The sequence below is a fragment of the Rhinichthys klamathensis genome, unplaced genomic scaffold (genome assembly GCF_029890125.1).
Source record: "Rhinichthys klamathensis goyatoka isolate OS25496 unplaced genomic scaffold, OSU_Roscu_1.1 h1tg000754l_1, whole genome shotgun sequence".
Taxonomy (NCBI): domain Eukaryota; kingdom Metazoa; phylum Chordata; class Actinopteri; order Cypriniformes; family Leuciscidae; genus Rhinichthys; species Rhinichthys klamathensis.
In genome coordinates this window covers 164652-187643 of record NW_026607160.1, presented here as the reverse complement: position 1 = coordinate 187643, position 22992 = coordinate 164652, and the positions used below count along the sequence as shown (strand labels likewise).

At 37.5% G+C, this 22992-nt stretch overlaps 1 protein-coding gene across 1 annotated transcript in view; it reads left to right on the top strand.

Annotated features, from left to right (window-relative positions):
• Positions 1–22992, top strand: part of ttll5 (tubulin tyrosine ligase-like family, member 5) — a 188899-nt gene that overhangs the window by 112234 nt on the left and 53673 nt on the right. The window contains exon 28 of the mRNA XM_056242807.1: positions 21186–21354. Coding sequence (XP_056098782.1) covers positions 21186–21354 — 169 coding nt within the window. The remainder of the gene's footprint in view (positions 1–21185; positions 21355–22992) is intronic.

Genomic DNA, 22992 nt, shown 5'->3' with positions numbered 1-22992 from the left:
ATTATTGTGTAATGTAAAAGAACACAAAAATTACTTATGTTTGAAACCAAGTTTGAACATTTCAAGGTTTAAATAAAGTGTCGGGACAGTTTTTTTTAAATTTAAAACAGGGTTGCATCGGTTTAGAGTTTATTTCTTTTGCGATGCAAAATAAGAAACACTAAGGCTAATCTTATTCTTGCGACATTTTAAATTCGTATTGCCAAAGAAATTACAGCTAAATTAAACAATTAAAACAGTACAAAACGAAAATTGTCCAAAGAAACATATTTAAATTAAAAACATGCGTTTCTCTTTGCCTCTCTCGCGCTGGATCTCTTTTTAACAAGTTTATTTAGTCTCCCTCGCTCTGATAATACTACTGTATATGTCGCTGCGTGTCAGCCATACAAATCACGAAAAAATTATTTAGCCTTTAATTGTTGCTTCAAAGACACAGCATGCCTTGTTGAATTCACCGTACAATAACTTCAATTGAAATTTTGTGTGAAAAAAAAAACTTTAAATAGGCTACAATAAATAAACTACAATATTTATAATATACTAAAACTACTATTATAAATTTATATAAAATATGGGGCCTACATTTGGACACAGATTTATCCTTACAATAATTTTGCCTGCTCATCAGGCTGGCTATCCGACACTCTCCATATGAAAGAGGAACATTAACACCTTTGTCCAGCAACTGTCCCTCCAACCCCCCACAGGCTATCGGAGTCTGAGGCTGACTTAACACAAAGAGAAGTCGCAATTCACACTTAAATCGCTATTCTAGACAGTGTTGATAATGAAGGAATTAAATGGAATTACATGTAGCCTAGTGATATTTCTGTCATAAAAGTTTATTACTAAATATTTCATTATTTCAATAATTGATGAAATAAAACTGGTTTGGGGCAGCTTTTTCCAAGCAAAACTAAATATAATCTGAAAAAACGCTTGTTAATTTGTTGTCATGAACAAAATGTTCAACTCAATATTAAAGTCTACAGGGATCTTTGGATCCTTACAACCAGGCATGCAATTTGTGAATTAAGTTTTTATTTGATTTTGTATTATTCAAATAAATATCGAAACACTGTGCTTCGTGGTAATGCTGCTAAATTAAATAACATTTATAGAAAAAATTATGAACTTAAATGAAACAATATCGCAACATTTCGACAAATACATTATTTGATCTGTTTTTACATTTTAATTCAGAGCCATTTAGCCTACATTTAATTAGAGCGAGATTTTCACCCTTGTCATTTTCTCATTGGGAAGCGCTTACATTACACGTTTGAGTAGATCCTCTGTTCCTCTAGTTTTCATATGGATTAGCCTATAATCAGATAACATTTATTAGCCTAAATATTTAGACATTTAAAGGCTTTAGACATAGCCGATTTCTTATCGTGACTGAGCTGAAGTGGCTTTCGGTTCATTTTTGTGACGCGCAGTTCCCGAAGACAGAGACGACAGATAGCCTATACTGTTTTTGTCGTTAGCCTAATATGAATACAAGTTTACAGTTTTGAACGATGTAAGCTACTCTACTCTTATCTGTATGACCAAAAAATTACGGAGTCGCCTACTAAGTTATTTTAGCTGTAATAATGAGAAAAATAAATTAGTCTAAATGAACGCGCCGCCGTGTTTGTCGAACACTAACTCACCATGCCAGAATAAAACCCGACTTTAGAAAAATGCATAGGGCCACTCGGCGTGGTGTGCCAAAACACTTAATTATAAACTTCAATATTTCATTCAAAATAATCTCAACACGCTTTGTGAAATTTTGAAAAGCCGTGCATGCATTAAGGCCACTGGAACTAATGAACAACTGAAACGCTGGTTTTGATTTTATTGTTTGTCGTTTAAACGTGCCTGTTGCATATCTCTATTTTATATATTTGATATTGGTGAAGTAGCCTATAGCATTGATTAGCTGTGGAGGGAGGGGTGTGGGGATTAAAATAATTCAGCAGAAGTAGGGATGTTTAGACCAGAAGGAAATCACAATCCCCCCTGGCAAATCACACTTTACTTAAAACCATGTTTTTAAAAACTCTAGGTTGTAGGGAACAGACCTCTCTGCCATGCGCGCGCACGGTTTGGAGCACAATATCTGTCTCGCATGCACGCTCGCTCTAGATAGATTACGGGATATTTTAACTAATTTGCGGTATAACTAGTCGATCACGAGTGGCTCAACAGGTAGATCTATAGATAAACTATATCCTTCAGGAATTTGACCGACCGGGTTGACACTTCAGCGTGAGAAATCGGGGGTGTGGCGTGAGAGCCTGGAATAAAAAAAATAATATATATATAGCCTATATATATAGGCTATATATCATTTATTTTTTTACAGAACTGCTTTTGAAATTACGATTGGTAGCCTATTATTATACAGATGCAAAGTCGTTCTGTTGGATACTATTTTGTTTTTTTGTATTTTTACTTAGTGTAAAATGGAAATGCATGATAATTGTATTTTATAAATATAAGCAAAAAAAAAAACTGTATGGTGTAACAGAGTTTTAGAGCTAGACAAATCTCTTTGCAATAATAAATATAAAATTTACAGCAGACCATGTTTGTGCGGGATTTGAACCCGTGTCATCTTGATGATGAACCGTAAGTTCTACCGCTCAGCTATGAATTTTCTCACTGAGAAATACCCAAACGTCTGTTTCTGACATGAGCGAGAAAACGTTTTGTCTTTAGCCTGTGCGAGTGTAGGCCTACTTTAGCCTTTTAAAGTTTTAAAAGATTATATCTTATCTGTATGACCAACAATTTGTTGTAGGCTTATTTGGAAATTACCATAACTTGTAGTATTTCATCCTTAGGCTACTGTTAATAGACATTAGCCCCACTTACGTTTTGCTAAATGTCCCTTTGCGCCACCTGGCGGTCATTTCGCGAACGACTTTGCAATGCGACTGGTTTATTTTTACCGCGGTGGATGGCTAAAAATGGTATGTGGATGGCTAAAAGGTGTGACTATAAATGTGCTTTTGGCTTTCATTTAAATTTTGATTGTTTGTATATATATATATATATATATATATATGTGTGTGTGTGTGTGTGTGTGTATAAACATTTATTTATTTATATACACTACCGTTCAAAAGTTTGGGGTCGGTACGATTTTAAATACTTTTAAAAGAATTCTCTTCTGCTAACCATGGCTGCGCTTATTTGATTAAAAATACAACAAAAATCAGTTATAGTATTAAATATTATCTCCAGTGTAAATCAGCTGTTTTCTGTGTGAATATATAGTAAAGTGTAATTTATTCATGTGATCAAAGCTGAATTTTCAGCATCACCAGTGTCAGTGTCTTCAGTGTCAAATGATCCTTCACAAATCAGTATAATATGAGGATTTGATGCTCAAGAAACATTTATTATTATTATCAATGTTGAAACAGTTGTTGGTCTGTCAGTTGTACAGTTTTTTTGTTTGTTTTAGGATTCTTTGATGAATAGGAAGTTCAAAAGACTTTTGTAACATTATAAATGTCTTTACTGTCACTTTCGATCAAATTAATTATTCCTTGATAAATAAAAGTATTGTTTTCTTTCCTCCAAAAAATAAAAATAAAATTCTCACTGACCCCAAACTTTTGAACGGTAGTGTATATATATTGTCCTTGCATTCTTTCTTGTGTGACACCCCTGAATGAAAGGCTCATTAGTATGCAGTCTGCTCAGGTGAGAACTGCCTAATTATTCATGAGGGGGTTGGGCCGTTCCGCCCATCCGCATATTGCCTTTGCAAACAAAAAAATGTTTTTCACAATTTAAAACAATCTATTGTTTTATGTGAATGATTAGGCAGAATGATTTTCAGATCAATTTGAAGCAAAAACTCAAGGCGACAACATCCACTAGTCAAAAGTCTTGTGGACAAATATTTAGTATGTTATTTGTGGCCTTATATTATAAACTTTATTTTTTAGTTTTTTCAATAACCACGTATAAACAATATTCTCTCAAAAATACAAACATGTACATACATGTTGCTCACATATTATGGTAGCCCTGTGTGTGCTATATAGAGTGCAATTTCACCTGTGCCATTAATATGTTTATAAGCAACTGAAAAAAGCACAAATGTCAGAGCATGCCAAAACATCTCAAGGACCCCGAAAACAAGGTATAGTACAATAAGCATTTTAAAACATTGATTTTGTGTAATAGAATTCTATATAGTTATCCGTTTCATTGTATTATGAGAGTTACTTCCTGATCATGATGGTGAAAAATAATGCTTGAAACTTATGGTCATTTTATATAAAATATACTTTATTTCACAAGAACATGTGCAGCATGCATTTTTCTTTATGTAAAATAATGTCAAAAATCTTATAAAGAGAGAGAAAATCCGGCATTGTTTTAAAAGAAACCATAAAAATGTACCGTACTTCAAATAATAGCCGAGTCCCAAATAGACGATTGTCTCTTTTACACGCCTGGTGTGGCTGCAGGTTTGGGTAAATAAAGTCCGGTCTCAAATAGAGGTCGGGTCTGTTTTTTAGTTTCAGGTTGTATTAAATCTTCTAAAACCCGTCAGATCGTCCGCTTTTTGGCGGCCGACAAAGCAAATTTTTGTCCCGCCAAAGCCTATTTTGATCGGTGAGTGATGTAGAATAGAAGGACTGCTGCGCATGACAGGGCAGAGCAGAGAGAGAGAGCCCCGGCCGCGCGCGCGCACTCTCACGTCTTCAAACAACACTTGCTCTTTATTTGTCACATATCAGTTATAGTTCATACAACGAGCAGCGACTCACTGTGTAATAAAAACATACCCTAAATATTATTTAAAAGGTGCAACAATTTTAAATATTTTTAAATACTTGCAAAAATAACCATGCTTGTGTCATTGTAAATAATTCCGCCCCTCCCTCACTTCCGGTTCTGGCGCTGGGGCTCTGGCACTGGTGGTGCTGCGGGTCTGCAGCTGGATATATCTCGAAGGCAATAGTGTCAGTAATACTATAATACTCCATGAAAGGTGAGTGACAGATAACAGCACTAATGTCATGACAACTCTGAGTGTTTTCATAGGAATGGGTCTGACAATGTTGATATGTTTGGTCTTGGCGGAATAGATCTGCTACTCTGCTGTTATAGAGCAAAGTACAGGTCTTGCTCCTGCCAATACACACACAACACACTGCTGTGAGCAAGACAGACCCGCTGCTGCTGTACAATATAGTGTAGATGAATTACCCGTCTATACAGGGGGAGCTGGGGAAGTGGAGGGTTTCTGGAAGTGCTTCAGTCAGCCCTGTAGAGAATGATGTGATTGCAAGCAGATTGAGTTAAGGACCTGTCAGCCTGCGCCATCTAGAGTTTCATGACAGGACTTTGACAGACTAGTGCCCTCACTTCACCCATGCATCTTTTCAGATATTCACAATCTTGTGAAACTGGAGCATTTTGTCAAATAATCATATCAGGGGTTGACGATATACCGGTAGACACAATGAATTATTAGCTTTATTGCGGTTATACCCTGCATCGGCATAAAAGTTTATCCTTTGCATGTGTTTTTAAGACTTGCCAGTGATTTTAAAACCGCTAAAGCACAAAGAGGGGAAAGAGAAGCCAATTCAGTTTTCTGTGTTTAAATGGTCATATACTCTCAAAAACATGTCAAAATGATCATCTTGGCAAATATTCATGTAAACACTGTTGATTATGTCTTAAAGTCCTCCTGTGGTGAAAATCAAGCATTTAATGTTGTTTATGTGTGTATGTGGTGTTTTAATATGCTTTAAGACAAACCATGTGTAAGTTCATAAGTCGACAGCATTGCTGAGTATTTTCTGCTTAAAACTGCAGTGAACCAAAGACAGTCTCAAAAACACGGTGTGAAATCGCTGGTGTTTCTGACGTCACAAACGACCTTGTAACCAATCAGATCAACGTGTGATCGTCAACCAGTGGATCTCTGAGCTGAGGGAGTGAGTGGAGGCGGGGCTCATTTGCGTATTCATAGAACCACGCATACTAAATGAGGCAAGGGTGTCGGGTTAAGGCCCTTTCACACCGGACGCGTAACGAAAAAGCGAAACGGAAAAGCGAATAGTTCGCGTTAGGGGTGGGAATCTTCGGTCACCTCACGATCCGATCCGATTCCGATTCTGGGAGTCACGATCCGATTCCAGAACGATTATTTATCTACCTCCCCCTTATTAATTCATTAGTTTACATAAGTAATTAAGGCGAGACACGGCAGGCAAAAACATAGTTTTTTTTTCACTGGTCAATTTTGAGATTTCGGGATATTTGTCTTCAAAAACATGTCTTCTTTCAGACTTGTGGTGAAAAAAAGTCCGAAATACACATTTAGGTCTTTATTTTACTACACTTTGTCTGTTTGCGTCTGTAGATTTCTCATAAATTCATCAAAAGTTGGCGCTGTAAATCATCCGTTGCTCCGCGATCACGATCTGCACCCTGTCATCACACACACCGTTTGAAAGCTCTCTCTCTCTTGTACAATGTTGTCGGATCCAAATATGGTCATTTCCTTTTGATCAGCAACCAATCGTGAAAGTAAAAGGGCGCAAATGCGCAATCTCATTGGCTGATGCTAAACCTTTAAAGCCCGTTTTCTCAAAATGACTTTTCTCTCATACTCAAAGTCCGAAATCTCCACTTCGGTAGCACCTATATACACCAAACTTTCCAGTCTTGTACCTAGTTATATTATGAAGACATTTACAGAGGGATTTGTAAATATATTATTCCTAGCCCGATTTATATAACATTTTATTCCAAAAAACATGGCAAAAATCATTTTTTTAAGGCTATTGACAGTATATTCTGATTTATAGGATAACAAAAGTAGATATCCATAAATCCCTCTGTAATTGTTTTCCCATCTAATATGTGAACACAATGAAAAAAGAATTTTGAACCTGGCTTTATCCAATACTCAGATTTCATTTTTTTAAATATATGCAAATTAGTGCATATTTTATTAGATAATGCCTAATTTGCATATTTAAACATTAAATTACAGAAAACTTGTAATACATTTTTTTCTCATCTTAATGTAGGTAATCAACTGGGAAAGTTTCATGGTGATATCTGCTAGTTAAAAAAATTACCCTATTCACCTGTAGTGTCTCGCCTTAAGTACTTTTTAAAAAATAATTACAAATTAATTTGTTTTTGTTAAAACAGTTGTATGTTAAGAATTTTAAACTAATATAACAAATACTAAAGAGGAGCATAGAAAAATATAACAAACAACAAACAAAAAGTGCTTTCAGTAGCCTATAGATTATCTGAACGTTTTCCATTCAAGAACTGTGAGTGATTTTTCTTCATCTTTACTGTTGTTTTTTACTATAACATCATAGACTGCGGGAGATCTATTAAGCTGCATTCACGCACGCATCTCTTTTTAAATAAAAGAAGTAATGCGGTGTGTCCTGTCCGTTTAATCCCTTAAGACATAACTGGCTGTGTTTACATTAATTTTGCACAAGTACATTAAACCACTACATGGAGTCGCACAGCCGCATGCGCGAGCAGTCTCACAAACAAAGCGCGCGTCAGCATTTGAAATTGAAAGCAGCCTTCTGTTAGTGAGGTTCATATTTTCAATATATAAGTCCACTGCATTCCAAACCACATAAATGATGACTTCGTAGAGCATTTGTAAGGAAAATACCGACGGGCGAGACAGCACACTTCAAGTGTAACATCAAAGAAAGCGCGCGTCTCTCACAGCGTGTGCAATGAAGCCTGTGAATGTCCTTGTAATTCGCTTCAACCTTTCCGAACTTTATGAAAGATTATTTTACGGAAGGTTCGAGTGGTGTATGTGTGTGAGGAATTGGAAGCAAGCATAATACGGGTGTTTATAAACCAAACTCAACGTCATCGCACATCTGGTTAAAAACTAAGCTCAGAATCGATCCAGAATCGTTGGAGAGAGAATCGCGATGCATCGATGGATCGATTTTTTCTCCCACCCCTAGTTCGCGTCAAAACCATTCACATCAGCCGCGACGCGAATTTGCGACGTTCAGAGCTTCAACATTCCAAAACTTTCGCGCCGACAGCTGAGAAAACACGGACACTTCATCATCATCATCATCATCATCCAGTGAAGACGAGCTTTTCGTTTTCTTTAAAAGACAGAAAAGAAGGTTTTGTGTGCACCCAATCTTAAAGAACAGAGCGTCTGAAGGGGAGTATGCTAATCTTGTAAAGTAGCTAAAACTTTGCCACAAAGAACCAGCCAAAGTAAGGAGTATGCATTAAACATTTGAATTGTTTATTAATAAACTAGTGTTTTCTGTCAGTTTTCTGTATGAGACGCGCTCCAGTTCACGCGCCGGCGCCTCCGTGTCCTAATTATATTGTCTACTATATTTGCTTCTTATTCCTATAAATCCAGGCAATTTGTTGATGAAACATTGATTAAAATTAAGATACAATTTATACAAAACGAAATTCACTTTAAAGCTGCAGTAGGGAGTTTTGAGAAAACGTTGACTTAGCCTGAAAATTTGAACAAGCACAAGTTACAGGTCCCACCCCCTTGCTCTCTGCTGCGCTACAGCCTCCCTCCACAGCTCGTCCTCCACAGCGGAGCCCGTCGTGAACGCGCAGGGTAGTAAACAGGGCCACCGATGACGGCGGATAAAAAGTTATATGGCACATTCACTATAGGGACTAAACGTTAACAATATGCTTTACATTGACTATGGCCTGCCCATACTTTGACTACAAACTTGGTCCTCAAATCATTATGTATTTTGCAATAGCCTACATGTATCTTTATAACGTTGCACTCTTTCTATAAGTTATAAATAGCTAGTAAGATAACGTTAATATAACGGTAACTAACGTTACAGTATGTAAGTAATTATTCTAGCGATATATAATGCTAGATAAGGTGTGCTAGTAGATTATTTCAGCAACATGACAAGCCAGTGAATTAGCAGGTTTTAATTGTTGCTTAGCAGAGTGCGTGTCATTTTATCTACATGTTATGCGGCTAGAGTTTTGACACCGAGTCAATGGGCTCTGTGTAATTCTTTCTTTTTCGCTTGGTTATCGTCATCGGTCTTTTTCCTTTTACCTCTTTGTTTCATGAGCAGGTGTCACTCGAGAATTGGCAGTTTAGGTTGTTTCTCCGTCATAAGCACAGCTGCAGCTCGCCGGCAATCTTGAGTTTGAACGACGGCTCGCGCTCCGGCGCTCGCGCTGTGCAAGAGAGGGGTGTGATCAGCGCGCACACGAGCGTGACTGACACTGCTAAGACACTCCTCCCGGCTCTGATTGGTTGTTTCTGACCGGGAGCGTGTATTTCTTGCAAATGGCAATAGGACCACTGGGAGGAGCCAGAGGAGCTTGATTTTTACACAGATTATCTGTCTCATATTCTACTGTCAGGACATAATGACAGTTTTAGCAAAAACATGTTTTCAAAAGTTACCTACAGGAGCTTTAAAGAAAGGCTTTCTACAAAACAAAACTTAATAAGTGGCCAAAATTATGTCTGACCCATTCCAAATGTTTTCGATATATTGGGCATCTTATATGATCCTTAGGCTACTCATCTCATGCGGTTCCCTTTTCATATAGATCATCAACATAGATGAAATAAAAAAAATAGCATTATATTATTTAAACGTATATATGAAACGTATGTTTGAGTTTTTTAACTTATAGGCCTATTTAAGCGTCACCCCGCTCCGCTTTATTTACGCACATGCTCTGGTGTGTGGCCTATACATGCATGCAAAAATAATATGAAACACACAACCATGAATGTTGAAAATTTTCAAAATCAATTATTTCATTTTGGTGATCAAAGATGAGTTTTAAGGGATACAATGATTGACTACAGGGGGACTTTAAGTGAACGTGAGATAAAATCGGATGTGTCTCAGAGCATAGCTGTCAACCCTCCCGTTTTTTCCGGGTTTCTCACGTATTTTAGCTCTTTTCCCGCTGTCTTCCCGTTTTATTATTTTCCCGTAAAATATCCCGTATTTTTACGCTCTGATTGTGTGAGACGTACATGCTCGGACAGATTCGGCTTGAAGTCGTTCATCCTCGGATGCGGCACCGCGCGCGCTGTTACAAAAAAAGCTGTGCACACAGCCAAACGAAATGGGGTCTTGCCGATCTTGCGCACCCAACGCGTAATCTTTGCCGCGCTCGTGCGGACGCGTCAAGTATAAACAATTACTCGTGTCAGCGCGCGCTTTGATCGGTAAAGGAGCACAGACCTCTCCCTAATCATCTCCAGCAGCCCCCGAAGCACCACGTACCGTTTCCCTCGTAAGCTGATATTAGTATTTAAACATTCTCTGATAAAAACTGTTTAAAAAATGACACACTTTCTCTAATACACACACACACTGTCTCTTTCTCTCTCACTCATTTGTAGTTATAAACTCTTTAGACTTTTAATGATTAGTGCTTCATTTTTAAAGTTTGTGGTGGGTAAGAATCGTGTAAAAAAATTCCCTTATTTTGGGGATGGATTCCGGGAAATCTCCCTTATATTCAATGTTCAATGTTGACAGCTATGTCTCAGAGCCGTGTCATGTGCGTCAGGTCTTAAAGTGACAGCAGCCTAATACACCTGTTGCAATCTGTGTTGTTAATCTTAATCAAACACCAAATGACATAGAAAATGACTCGCTGCTCTTGACTGAGTTACTTCAGTATCTTTAACCCCGGCATCATGGCCCAACTTGCCCATTGGCCTCTGTCCATCATCATCATCACGGCCTCCAATAAGCCTCCAATATATATGAATAAGTGAATTTCGACGTTAAAGGTGAACTCAGTAATGCATTAAAAAGGAGAAATTCTAAATTTTTCAAGGGAATTGAAAAACTACTAAAAACTTGCATCCACACCAATAGGTGTCAGTATAAACTCTACTCTGGCCAGCCAAATTTAAACAAACAGAGGGCATCTTTACCTGTTCATGTAGCGTATACATTATCACCAGCGTGAGACGGAAACAGTGCAGTCCTTCATCTTTCTCAGTCACTGTTTTTTTCCCCCCCAATGATGCAAAAGAACTGCAGTCTAAAGTGCTTTGTTGAAGGGTGAATTAGCATTCTGTGAACTTTTTCAGTGTGATCATCTTTAGACAATTTAATAGGTGCTTTAGTCGACGTTGGCCAAACCGTTTACAGTCATTAAAGCTCACAAGCCAGTTTAATGGCCTCTGAAGAATCTTTTAAGAGAGCTGAGAGTCTAAAATTGGGTGTAAACGTCATTTTTATTGAAGCGTGATCTATGACTATATAGTGTGTAGAAATGGTGTTCCTGAAATCAGTCTGTTTTCCTTGCCCTCTGTGTGCAGATACATGTTAAGCTTGGCAGAGAGGTTTTACTGCGGTAGACCAAGTCATCGGGGGTGAAAGACTGAAGACTGTTCAAGTGTCTTATTATCAGAGCTCCTGACCTGCACTATCGCAGCAGGATGAGCGTCACGAGCGTGAAGCGGTGGAAGGGTTAAACACACGCCGTTTCGCCTGTATTTTTACAGTGATATGCGAGTGACAATGTCTCAGACACTTTGGCCCTGATCTCCCTCCACTGTTTTTCCAGTCCAACCCTTCCTTATGTATGGAACTGTCAGGGAATTCCTGGAATGTCTGGCTTTTCCCCTTTTTAAAATGTTTTTATTTCCACCAAAGAAAGAGCAGGCGTTATATAGAATCTGTAACGCTGATGGCCGTGTGGTTTTATGGTGATATCTAAAGCAGACGGTCACTCTCTCTGATGCCTGCGTTTGGTTTATCACTGCTTTGCTTCAGTATGTCAGGGCTCATATTTAAGAGCGCAGCTCATCGCTAATATTAGGACTTTTTCCATTACATTGACTGTAAAGCGGTGGAGGCTGGAAAAGACGTTAAACAAGGATTCAACTGTGCTGCTGCAGTCCTTTCCACTGAGATTAATTGCCAGTTAAATATAATAGTGTTGGGGATGAACGGTTAGAAAATGCTGTTTCTTTTCCCAGAAGATTCTGCCCATCTGCTTTTGTTTGCAGCGGAAGATTTCATTCCTGGTCAAAACGTGGCATGCCATTTGTTAGGCATCTGGCTGGAACTTTCCGCTGGCTACTGTGTGCTACACGCCAAACTACAGGGAAACCGGAGCTAATTCTTCTGCCGTTATCCTTCACTTTACTGCAAAAAAAAGTATTTACTTACTTAGTATTTCTTGTCTTGCTTTCCAGCACAAATATCCAAACATTCTGACATCAAGATACATTTACATTAGAGGCAAAATGTCATTTTAAATCTTGCTTTCTGAAAAATGTATCAAAATTAAGTGAGTTTAAGCATAAAACAAGATCAAATATATGTCAATGGGAGCTTATTTCAAAGGAAAACAAGTTTATTTTTCTGACCCCATTGGCAGTTGAGTTAATATTTGTTAGTTTAGTTAATTTAGTTAGTCATTTCTCAAGTAAATGTATCTTGATTTAAAGTCCCCCTGTAGTCAATCATTTTATTCGTTAAAACTAATCTTTGATCACCAAAATTACATATTTACACGTTTTTTCCTTGAAAAAAAAAATTTCATGGCTTAAAATATCTTGTGTAACTCGACACCCTTGCCTCATTTAGTATGCGCGGCTCTTTTAATATGCAAATGAGCCCCGCCTCCACTCACTCACTCAGCTCAGAGATCCACTGGTTGACGATCACACGTTGATCTGATTGGTTACAAGGTCGTTTGTGACGTCAGAAACACCAGTGATTTCAAACTTGTCTTTGGTTCACTGCAGTTTTAAGCAGAAAATACTCAGCAATGCTGTCGACTTATGAATTTACACATGAAAAGCACATTAAAAACACCACATAGACATATAAACTACAATAAAAACTGGATTTTCACCACTCTGGGACTTTAATAATGTTTAGATTTGGAAAACAAGCAAAAATAGTGAGGAAGAACATTTAATTTTTTCCAGTGTTGGCCTGCAAATTGTGGCGAATCTAAAACGGACATTCATTTAATAATGCATCATCATATCTGGTGATATACTGCTCAGTGCTGTCTTTAATGTTCGGGGGCTTTTTTGAGCACCTCCTCCACATCCAAGATTTTGGGGCCAGTGGTCTGTGCCAAACATGCTGAAGCCGTTAAGTGCACTGTTGTCGAAGCCAAGGGGGTTCAAGCGTAATGGCTTTCAAAGAGAAGCTTTGAAGTTGTGTGTTAACCAGGAACTGCCAGGTATGCTGGATCAGCACTCCCAAACCGTTGTCCTTCCCACCAGCTCCTCCCTTCACTGCAACGTTTAGTCTAATGTTAATGAAGAATGGCCGTTTGCTAACCGAATCCAGCAGCTGAGCGAGCGGTTGGGTTATTATTTTTCACAGTAGGTATGTGGCAGCGTTGTCGTAAGCCTGAAATATTTGGGTAATTTTAGTTCCACTTGGACGGCTGTTTCAGCTGCCTCTTTTCTTGGCGTCGGTAGACATTCATTTCCAGTAAGTTATTGGTACCACTTGCACATGATGATGATAATAATCGACGTGGTGTAGCATGGTAATGGAATGTCATAATTATTGAATATTAAGGTTTTGGATTGTGTCATAGGCTGGAAGAATGTCCCACTGAGCAGCTTTACCTTGGCTCCTCGTGCCGACCAGAGCGTTTCAGGATTACTCCTACTGACAGCCTTTCAACTTTTGCTCACAGTCGTGTGTATCGGCAGCTGCGGAGGTTTATTAGGATCAGATCACTCAATTCAGTGTCAGTGTGTTAGTGTCTGATTCATGCAGTGCCTTTATCACATCTGTGTGGAGGAGTTCGGATCATTTACGGTTTTTGAGCCACAGATCGGATCAGCAAAAAAAAAAAATACATATTATATACAGTGAAACTCGAAAAATTTGAATATCATGCAAAAGTTCATTTATTTCAGCAATTCAACTTAAAATAAAAAATAAAATAATCTATATAAACTAGTATATAGACTCATTACATGCAAAGTGAGATATTTCAAGCCTTTATTTGTTATAATTTTGATGATTATGGCTTACAGCTTATGAAAACCCCAAATTTAAAAATAGAATATTGTGAAAAGGTTTTCATATCTGTGAGCTATAATCATCACAATTATAACAAATAAAGGCTTGAAATATCTCACTTTGCATGTAATGAGTCTATATAATATACTAGTTTCACCTTTTAAGTTGAATTACTGAAATAAATGAACTTTTGCATGATATTCAAATTTTCCGAGTTCCACCTGTATATATATATATATATATATTAGGGCTGTCAAACGATTAATCGCATCTAAAATACAAGTTTGTGTTTACATAATATATGTGTGTGTACTGTGTATAATTATTTTGTATATAAATGCACACACGTATAAATTTAAGAAAAGTATGTTATTTATATATAAAATGTTTATATTTATATAAAATATACATGATATATAGGCTATATTCAGTCTATATACATGCAAATATTTCTTAAATACACATGCATGTGTGGGTATTTATGTATTAAAAATAATTATACACAGTACACACACACATATTATGTAAACACAAACTTTTATTTTGGATGCAATTAATCGTTTGACAGCCCTAATATATATATATATGGGGCATGTAACTTAGCTTTTCATGTATTACTTAAAGCTCACTTGAAGTTTTTCGATACCACATCAGAAACTGCCAGCCTAACTGATAAAGTTCAAACATTATTAAAAACAATTGAACTGTCAGTAATAAAATAAGAAAAAATGCAGAAATAAATAATTAAGCCTAAATTTGAAAAATAACACTATTTCTTCACTGTAGAAATTAAATAAAGCTTCATCTTTGTTAAAGCTGTATTTAGTTTTTTTATTAACATTAATGACAGAGACAACATCAGGAATATTAGGCTGCTGTCACTTTAAGACCGAATAAACTGACAAACATTTGGTTTCTTTCTCAACTGTTCACTTATGACAGAACCGAGAGAATACTTGCCGAGACCGGCATTTAGACGGGTATTCTGTCTAAATTATGTGTTAATGTGTCCGTTCAAGGGCAAGGAAACGCGAAAGAGGAATCAAATCTTTGAGCGCTGTCTGAAACGTGTCTCTCTCTCTCTCTCTCTCTCTCTCTCTCTCTCTCTCTCTCTCTCTCTCTTTCTCTCTCTCTCTTTCTCTGTGCACAGATAACGCGTGAGTCCCGATTTTCGCCTCTTCCGCGTTTAAAATTGTTTGAATGTGTACATTTACAAGACAAAACACGTCCAAATGATAAACTTTCACTCTATGATGGGTAAATTGAGCAGGTAATCCTCCAATCACACGCGTGCCGAGCCGTGGGGCCGTACTAGTGTGGAGGAGTGACGATACAGTGCCTTCTCTTAAATTAGTACTTTTCTTTTAAAGGAGAATGCTTACAAAAAGGTTCAAACTGTCCTCCTCTCAGTGTCACGCATACGTGCACATCACTAGAGTTTGGTTTATGATTGCAATAATAAACCTCTGCAAGGATGACATATATTTGTAGGCCAAAACCCATAAATGAGTTGCAGATAAACTCACCTACTCACTAGTCGCTTTCACAACCTCATTGTGTTTATAATCGCAAATTATTCTAACCCAAACTTTCATGGAAATTGTTTATAGATAAAGACTGAAAGAGTTGTTGAAGCTTAATGATAGTGATGTTGAAGTCATGTGACCGTGGTCTAGTTTTAGCGATTGTATTATTATATTAAAGTCCCCCTGTGGTGTAAATCCAGCTTTTAATGTTGTTTATACGTCTATGTGGTGTTTTTAATATGCTTTAAGACAAACCATGTGTAAGTTCATAAGTCGACAGCATTGCTGAGTATTTTCTGCTTAAAACTGCAGTGAACCAAAGACAGTCTCAAAAACACGGTTTGAAATCGCTGGTGTTTCTGACGTCACAAACGACCTTGTAACCAATCAGATCAACGTGTGATCGTCAACCAGTGGATCTCTGAGCTGAGGGAGTGAGTGGAGGCGGGGCTCATTTGCATATTCATAGAACCACGCATACTAAATGGCGCAAGGGTGTCGAGTTACATTCAAGCTATTTTAAAGCATGAAGACATTTTTTACAAGGAAAACGTTTAAATGTGTCATTTTGGTGATCAAAGATGAGTTTTAAGGGATAAAATTATTGACTGCAAAAATATTGTATATTTTTCCCTCAAAATCTTAAATGTTGTGTTTATTTCTGAAGATTATCATGATGAACAGAACGTTTAAGAATCAGAAACGTTTGTTGGTAACAGAGCTTATTTACTGCAATAATCCAAAAGCCAATGGAAAATCCTATCGGGTTTTAGTCAAGGGAACTTACAGGTAGGCCTAGCAAGGCACTGTTATCTTTATGTGCAGTTCATCACACGCTTCCATTAGTCTTCCTATGTCCTCCTCCTGCCCACTCGCCCCTAACCTGAGCCTGGACCTGAGAAATGAGGATCCAGAGACGTCTCCTCCTCAGTCACTCCCTTTCTCTCCATCTCCTCCCCCTCAGTAGCAGGAACATGCAAATACTGGTTTAAGGGGACGTGTTTAAATACTGCACCATTTTAAGGGGGCGTGAATTGAGAAGTCATTTTTTTCTTGATCGTTTGACATATAAGCGGTCATTGTACAGTGTGAGTTTCAGAACTCAAAACTTCTTGTTAGTCCAAAAACAGCTTTTATTAAAAGAAAGTCGCCAAAATGACTCGTTTTGCTCAATTTTCTTTTTTATTATGGGATGTAGAGGAATACATCAGCACAAGACAGAGTTCAATGCCTACTACTTCATAATGGCTTCTTTAGCCCCGCCCACTCACTTATTAAATGGACAGACAGAAAAACTACAACCGGATCACTGGATTTTGGATAATGGCCTCATGACAGCCAATGTCAAAACCAACCACATGACAGTTTAATGTAATGTTAACCCATAAAGCTAAAGTTTCTTAAGTTTCATAATTAATCTGCTGTCATGTTTATGACACATTTATGACAGGTTATAATGTCTTGATAATGTCAAGTTGTCATAACAAAGACATCTCAAACAATGTCATATTTCCATTAAAAATGTCATAATTGAGCGAATGACACTTAATGACAGTTGTCATAAACATGCATAAAACCTCCTTCATGTGTCCTGTCATGGTTATGAAGGTGTCATGTCAGTCTTATGCACACCCCTTCAAGTAAAGTGTTACCAGTATTACTAAGTAGGGCTGTGCAAGACTAGTTGGCTAGTCGACTAAATCATACTGCTGCTGTAGTCGAAATTTAAAAATACTAGTCGTTTACATTCATTTTTATTGCATATTTATGTTTTGCTTTATACTTTTTCAAAGGCTATATTCAAATTCAAATTACATTTTAAAAATGATACATATGTCGGCGCGGACCCGAGTTCGAATCCCATTTCCCCTCTCTCTCCCACCTCACTTCCTGTCCAATATACTATCCTATCACAATAAAGGTGAAAATCACCAAAAATAAATCTTCAAAAAAAATTCTACATATATTTTTTTTTAAAGTGTATATCTGGAGCGTAAAGCAAACAAGCAAGGTATTTCGACAGAACGGAAAAGTGTTGTGTAGGCCATGTCAAAACTACATCAATATTTTAATGAATAGAATACCCTTACATGTAGTTGCCAGTACACATCAAGCTTTTATTGCACAGCTATTTATATGCACAGTTGCTTTTCATACAAGATAAGCGCATTCAAACCCGGGAAATATGAGGAATTCTCTATTTTAACAAATGTTGATTAAGTGAAAGATTAAATTTAATGTACAATGATCATAATGCATGGCAAGCACGTGTATGTGAGCTGGGCGTTCAGAATGGGCTGTGACTGTGCTGAGATCAGCAACACCAGATCAGATGATTCAGACTGACCTCAGTTAAAACAGGAGTAGCAAAATAGCGATTTTACTGCTGAAACAAAGGTTTTTTTATGCACACATGTTGAATTTAAGAGGTGGAGAGACTAAAAATAGTTGTAAGGGATACAATGCTGCCCTCATTTTAATAAAAGCTTTTTATTCAGCTTAATTGGACCCAGATGGCCCGGGGTTCACAGGACTTTCCTCTGTTTGGCGAGTGAGAAATTCCAGCCTGGGATAACAGTGTTGTGTTAATGAGTGAACGCGGACGCCAGGGGCACGGCACACACACACTGCAGGCATGCATCACACACACGTCTCACTGCATTTAATGCACCCTCCCCTGAAATGATGCATTATTGTATGGTGCTGATAACATTAATATTGGGTTCATTAATGTGTGACCTCATGATTTTATATGCTGAAGAGAAGTCAAGCATTTCAAACTAAATATTTTAATACACACCGCCGGTCAAGATTTTTAATGTTTTTAAAAGAAGTCTCTTCTGCTCACCAAGGCTGCATTTATTTGATTAGAAATACAAAAAAACAAACATATTGTGAAATATCATTACAATGTAAAACAGCTGTTTTATGTGAATATAATAAAGTGTAATTTATTCCTGTGATCAAAGCTGAGTTTCAGCATCATTACTCCAGTCTTCAGTGTCACATGATCCTTCAGAAATCATTCTAATATGAGGATCTGATGCTCAAGAAACATTTATGATTATTATCAGTGTTAAAAACAGTTGTGTACATTTTTATTTCAGTATTATTTGATGAATAGAAAGCAGAAATAGAAATAGAACAGCTTTTATCTGAAATAGAAATGATCTATGAACATAAACATACTATATAATAACATTAAACAGTACCGTTCAAAAGTTTGGGGTCAGTAAGAATTTTTATTTTATTTTTTGGGGAGATGCATTAAAAGATGAATTAAATTGATCAAAAGTTACAGTAAAGACATTTATAATGTTATAAAAGATTTTGTACACAACTGTCTTCAACACTGATAATAATCATAAATGTTTCTTGATCATCAGATCCTCATATTAGAGTGATTTCTGAAGGATCATGTGACACTGAAGACTGGAGTAATGATGATAAATACAGCTTTGATCACAGGAATAAATTACACTTTACTATATATTCACATAGAAAACAGTTATTTTAAATTGTCAAAATATTTAACAATATTACTGTTATTTTGTATTTTTAATCAAATAAATGCAGCCTTGGTGAGCAGAAGAGACTTCTCTTAAAAACATAAAAAACTTTTGACCGGCGGTGTGTATTACAATAATAATTAGTATTATTAGTAGTGCTGGGCAACGATTAATCGCATCCAAAATAAAAGTTTGTGTTTACATAATATATGTGTGTGTACTGTGTATAATTATTTTGTATATATAAATAATATGCATGTATATATTTAAGAAATATTATACTGTATATATTTTTATATATAATTTAGAATATATACATGCATGTGTGTGTATTAATATATTCAAAATAATTATACACAGTACACACGCATGTATTATGTAAACACAAACTTTTGTTTTAATAGTTTAATATTAATCATGCACAGCTCTATTTATTATTAGTAGTTGCTGAGAGATTAGAAGGGTGCTCATATCAGTTAGTGTGTGTGTTCAGTGCCAGTGAAGGCGTTCCTCAGTGTTATCCTGCCAGTCACTCCTCGTGTGTGCCGTGGGCCGCGTGTGTGCTCTGCTAGCGCAGCTGATGACGAGGTGTGGAGGAGCAGCTGTGCTGGTGTAGATGTGGTGAGGTGGAGGTCTTTGAGCTTCTTCATGGGTCACCAGTTGTTTTTCCAACACACAAACTGTTATGAGAAATGAGAGTTGCATGGGTGGATGGTTCCTTTCACATGACTCTGTGATCCCGAGTGTCTTCGGCTCGACTGTTCTCATGTAGCCTGTTGCACAAGAGCTGCTTTTACTGATGTTTATTCCAGAATAATTCACTTCTGTGTTTACATTCACATACATATGTTTATATGCGATTCATACTATGGTGAATCCTCCAGGATTGCTTTGAAAAGCACAAAAGCATGTTTGATTTTGAGTCTGATAGCGTATTCTCAGAGTATTTATCACGGCAAACCTTCAACGAAATTTATTTGGCACGTGTGGACCGAACCAGAATATTTTGTTGTCTATGAAAAGCTATAGATATCTACAGATAACGTATTATATTTGCTCACTAAATCAATTCAATTCAAATTTATTTGTATAGCGCTTTTCACAATACATATTGTTTAAATCGTGTGTTTAGCTTTCATTTTATATGTGCAATGAAGAAATTTGGTTACATTCGCCACAGAAAAAAACATTTTTAAAAGATAATTGCGACTTTTTTTATTAGTTAGTTTACATCTCGAAATCTTGACTTCTCCCGATTGCGTGTTTTAAAGTCAGAATTGCGAGATATAAGCTCTCCATTGCTAGAACAAAGTCAGAACCGCAAGTTTATTTCTCGCAAATGCGACTTTATATCTCGCAATTGTGAGATGAAAAGAAACTCACAATTGTGAGATAAAAAGTCACAATATATATCTGTTTATTCTGTGGCATAAACAAGCTTCCATAGATAAGTGATTAATGACACTATTGTCTTTTTAGAGGTGCTGTACAGCTGAAAGTATGTTTGTTTCATAATTAAAGTACAACATTAATACTTTTATTTATTTCTCTGCAAAAGAAAAAAGTTTATTCATCATTGTTTTTGTCTTGTTTTCCATTACAAATATCTAAACACTCTTAAATCAAAATAAACTTGTTTTCCCATTGGCAGATTTTTGTATATTTGTTTAGTTTTGTTTTGAACACAATATACTTTTGTTTTGATAAGATATTACATTTTTGTTTTCTGTAAAAATTAAGTAATTTTGATTCTCATGTAAAATGATCTTGATTTAAGAATAATAAAAAAAGTATATGTATATATATATATATTCCTTGACATAACATAAACACATGGTTGAGAACTCATTGTGAGATTTATTAGCCTATCATTCCATTATAGTCAGATCAGATAGCGTTTGTTTTGTTGTTTTTTTTCCTTATTTGAGAAATGTTCCATCATTTATGACACAACAGCTGTACTGTTTTATGGCGCTCGGTTAGCAGCAACATTAATCACATGTTTGAGTAAAGCGATGTGCTCTCTGGTCAGGCCTGCTGGGACACTGAGATGCTTCTGGACTAGTTTCCTCCTCACATGTCGTGATGATTACGCTGTGTCTCTTCAGGCTCAGAGCCGCGTGTGAAGCCGAGTGTGTGTGTGATGGAGAATCGGTCAGCGCTCGGAAGCAGTCGTCGGCCTCGGGAAGTTACCAGCTTCAGTTCGCCATCCAGCAGCTGCAGAAGCAGAAGCAGCGATCCCGACAACTGCTGGACCAGAGCCGCTCACGCCACCAGGTGTGCGCACACACACACACACACACACACACACACACACACACACACCAGAGTTTCAGTTCACTCACACACACCAGTGTTTCAGTTCACTCACACACACCAGTGTTTCAGTTCACTCACACACACCAGTGTTTCAGTACACACGCGCACACACACACACACCAGTGTTTCAGTTCACTCACACACACCAGTGTTTCAGTTCACTCACACACACCAGTGTTTCAGTTCACTCACACACACCAGTGTTTCAGTGTACTCACACACACACACACACACACCAGTGTTTCAGTTCACTCCCACACACCAGTGTTTCAGTTCACTCACACACACCAGTGTTTCAGTACACACGCGCACTAGGGGTGGAACGGTACATGTATTCGTATTGAACCGAAACGGTACGGGCGTCACGGTTCGGTGCACGAATTTGCACGCAGAATACACGGTACAAATAAAAAAAACCTCTTAAATAGCGATGAATTTCGCTCTATTCGCTTTTGGTGTGACTGTGAACGCAGCAATGAACAGGCTGCGATCAAGATTGCAATGCAGGAGTGTGTGTGTGTGTCTGTGTGCGCGAGAGAGAGAGAGAGAGGCGCGATGAACAGTGTGTGTGTGTGCGAGAGAGAGAGAGGCGCGATCGAACAGTGTGTGTGTGTGTGTGTGCGCGCGTGCGAGAGAGAGAGGCGCGGTGTGTGTGTGTGTGTGTTCGCGCGCGCGAGAGAGAGAGGCGCGGGCGCGAATCGCGCGATGAACAGTGTGTGTGTGTGTGTGTGTGTGTGCGCGCGCGTGCGAGAGAGAGAGAGAGGCGCGGGCGCGAATCGCGCGATGAACAGTGTGTGTGTGTGTGTGTGTGTGTGTGTGTGTGTGTGTGTGTGTGTGTGTGTGTGTGTGTGTGTGTGTGTGTGTGTGTGAGTGTGAGTGTGTGTGAGAGAGGCACGGGCGATCGAACAGTGGAAACGTAAAAACATACTCCGTCATTTTTTTCATACAGGACATCATTAAAACTGCAAATTGTTTACTTATATTTGTGTACACTCGCAATAAAACACAACATTGTGCTTTTGTCACACTCTAAACTCTTGTCAAACTGTAACCTACACCTGTTAACAAAAGTTTTTATGGTAGTATTATTTTATACGGAAATCAATTATTTATAATTCAGATGAGAATAAAGTTAGTTAATTAAAATGAAGGAAAACAAATATCTTGATCTGAAATAGCAAATTAATTTTAAATTCATTCAGGTACAATTACCAAACATATCTCAAGGTCTTTTCGTCTTTTTAATAATTTAATTAATAAACTAATTATATAAAACTACTGTCAGTACAAATAAACTGGTTCTATGCCTTTATTAATAAAACTTATTTAAAAAAAATACAAGGCTTAAGACATTTATAAAAATGCCTTCTGCATTTTTGCTTTGCTTTTCACTCCCTTGTACCGAAATCGTACCGAACCGTGATGTCTGAACCGAGGTATGAACCGAACCGTGACTTCTGTGTACCGTTCCACCCCTAACGCGCACACACACACACACACACCAGTGTTTGGGTTCACTCACACACACCAGTGTTTCAGTGTACTCACACACACCCGTGTTTCAGTTCACTCACACACACCAGTGTATTTCAGTAC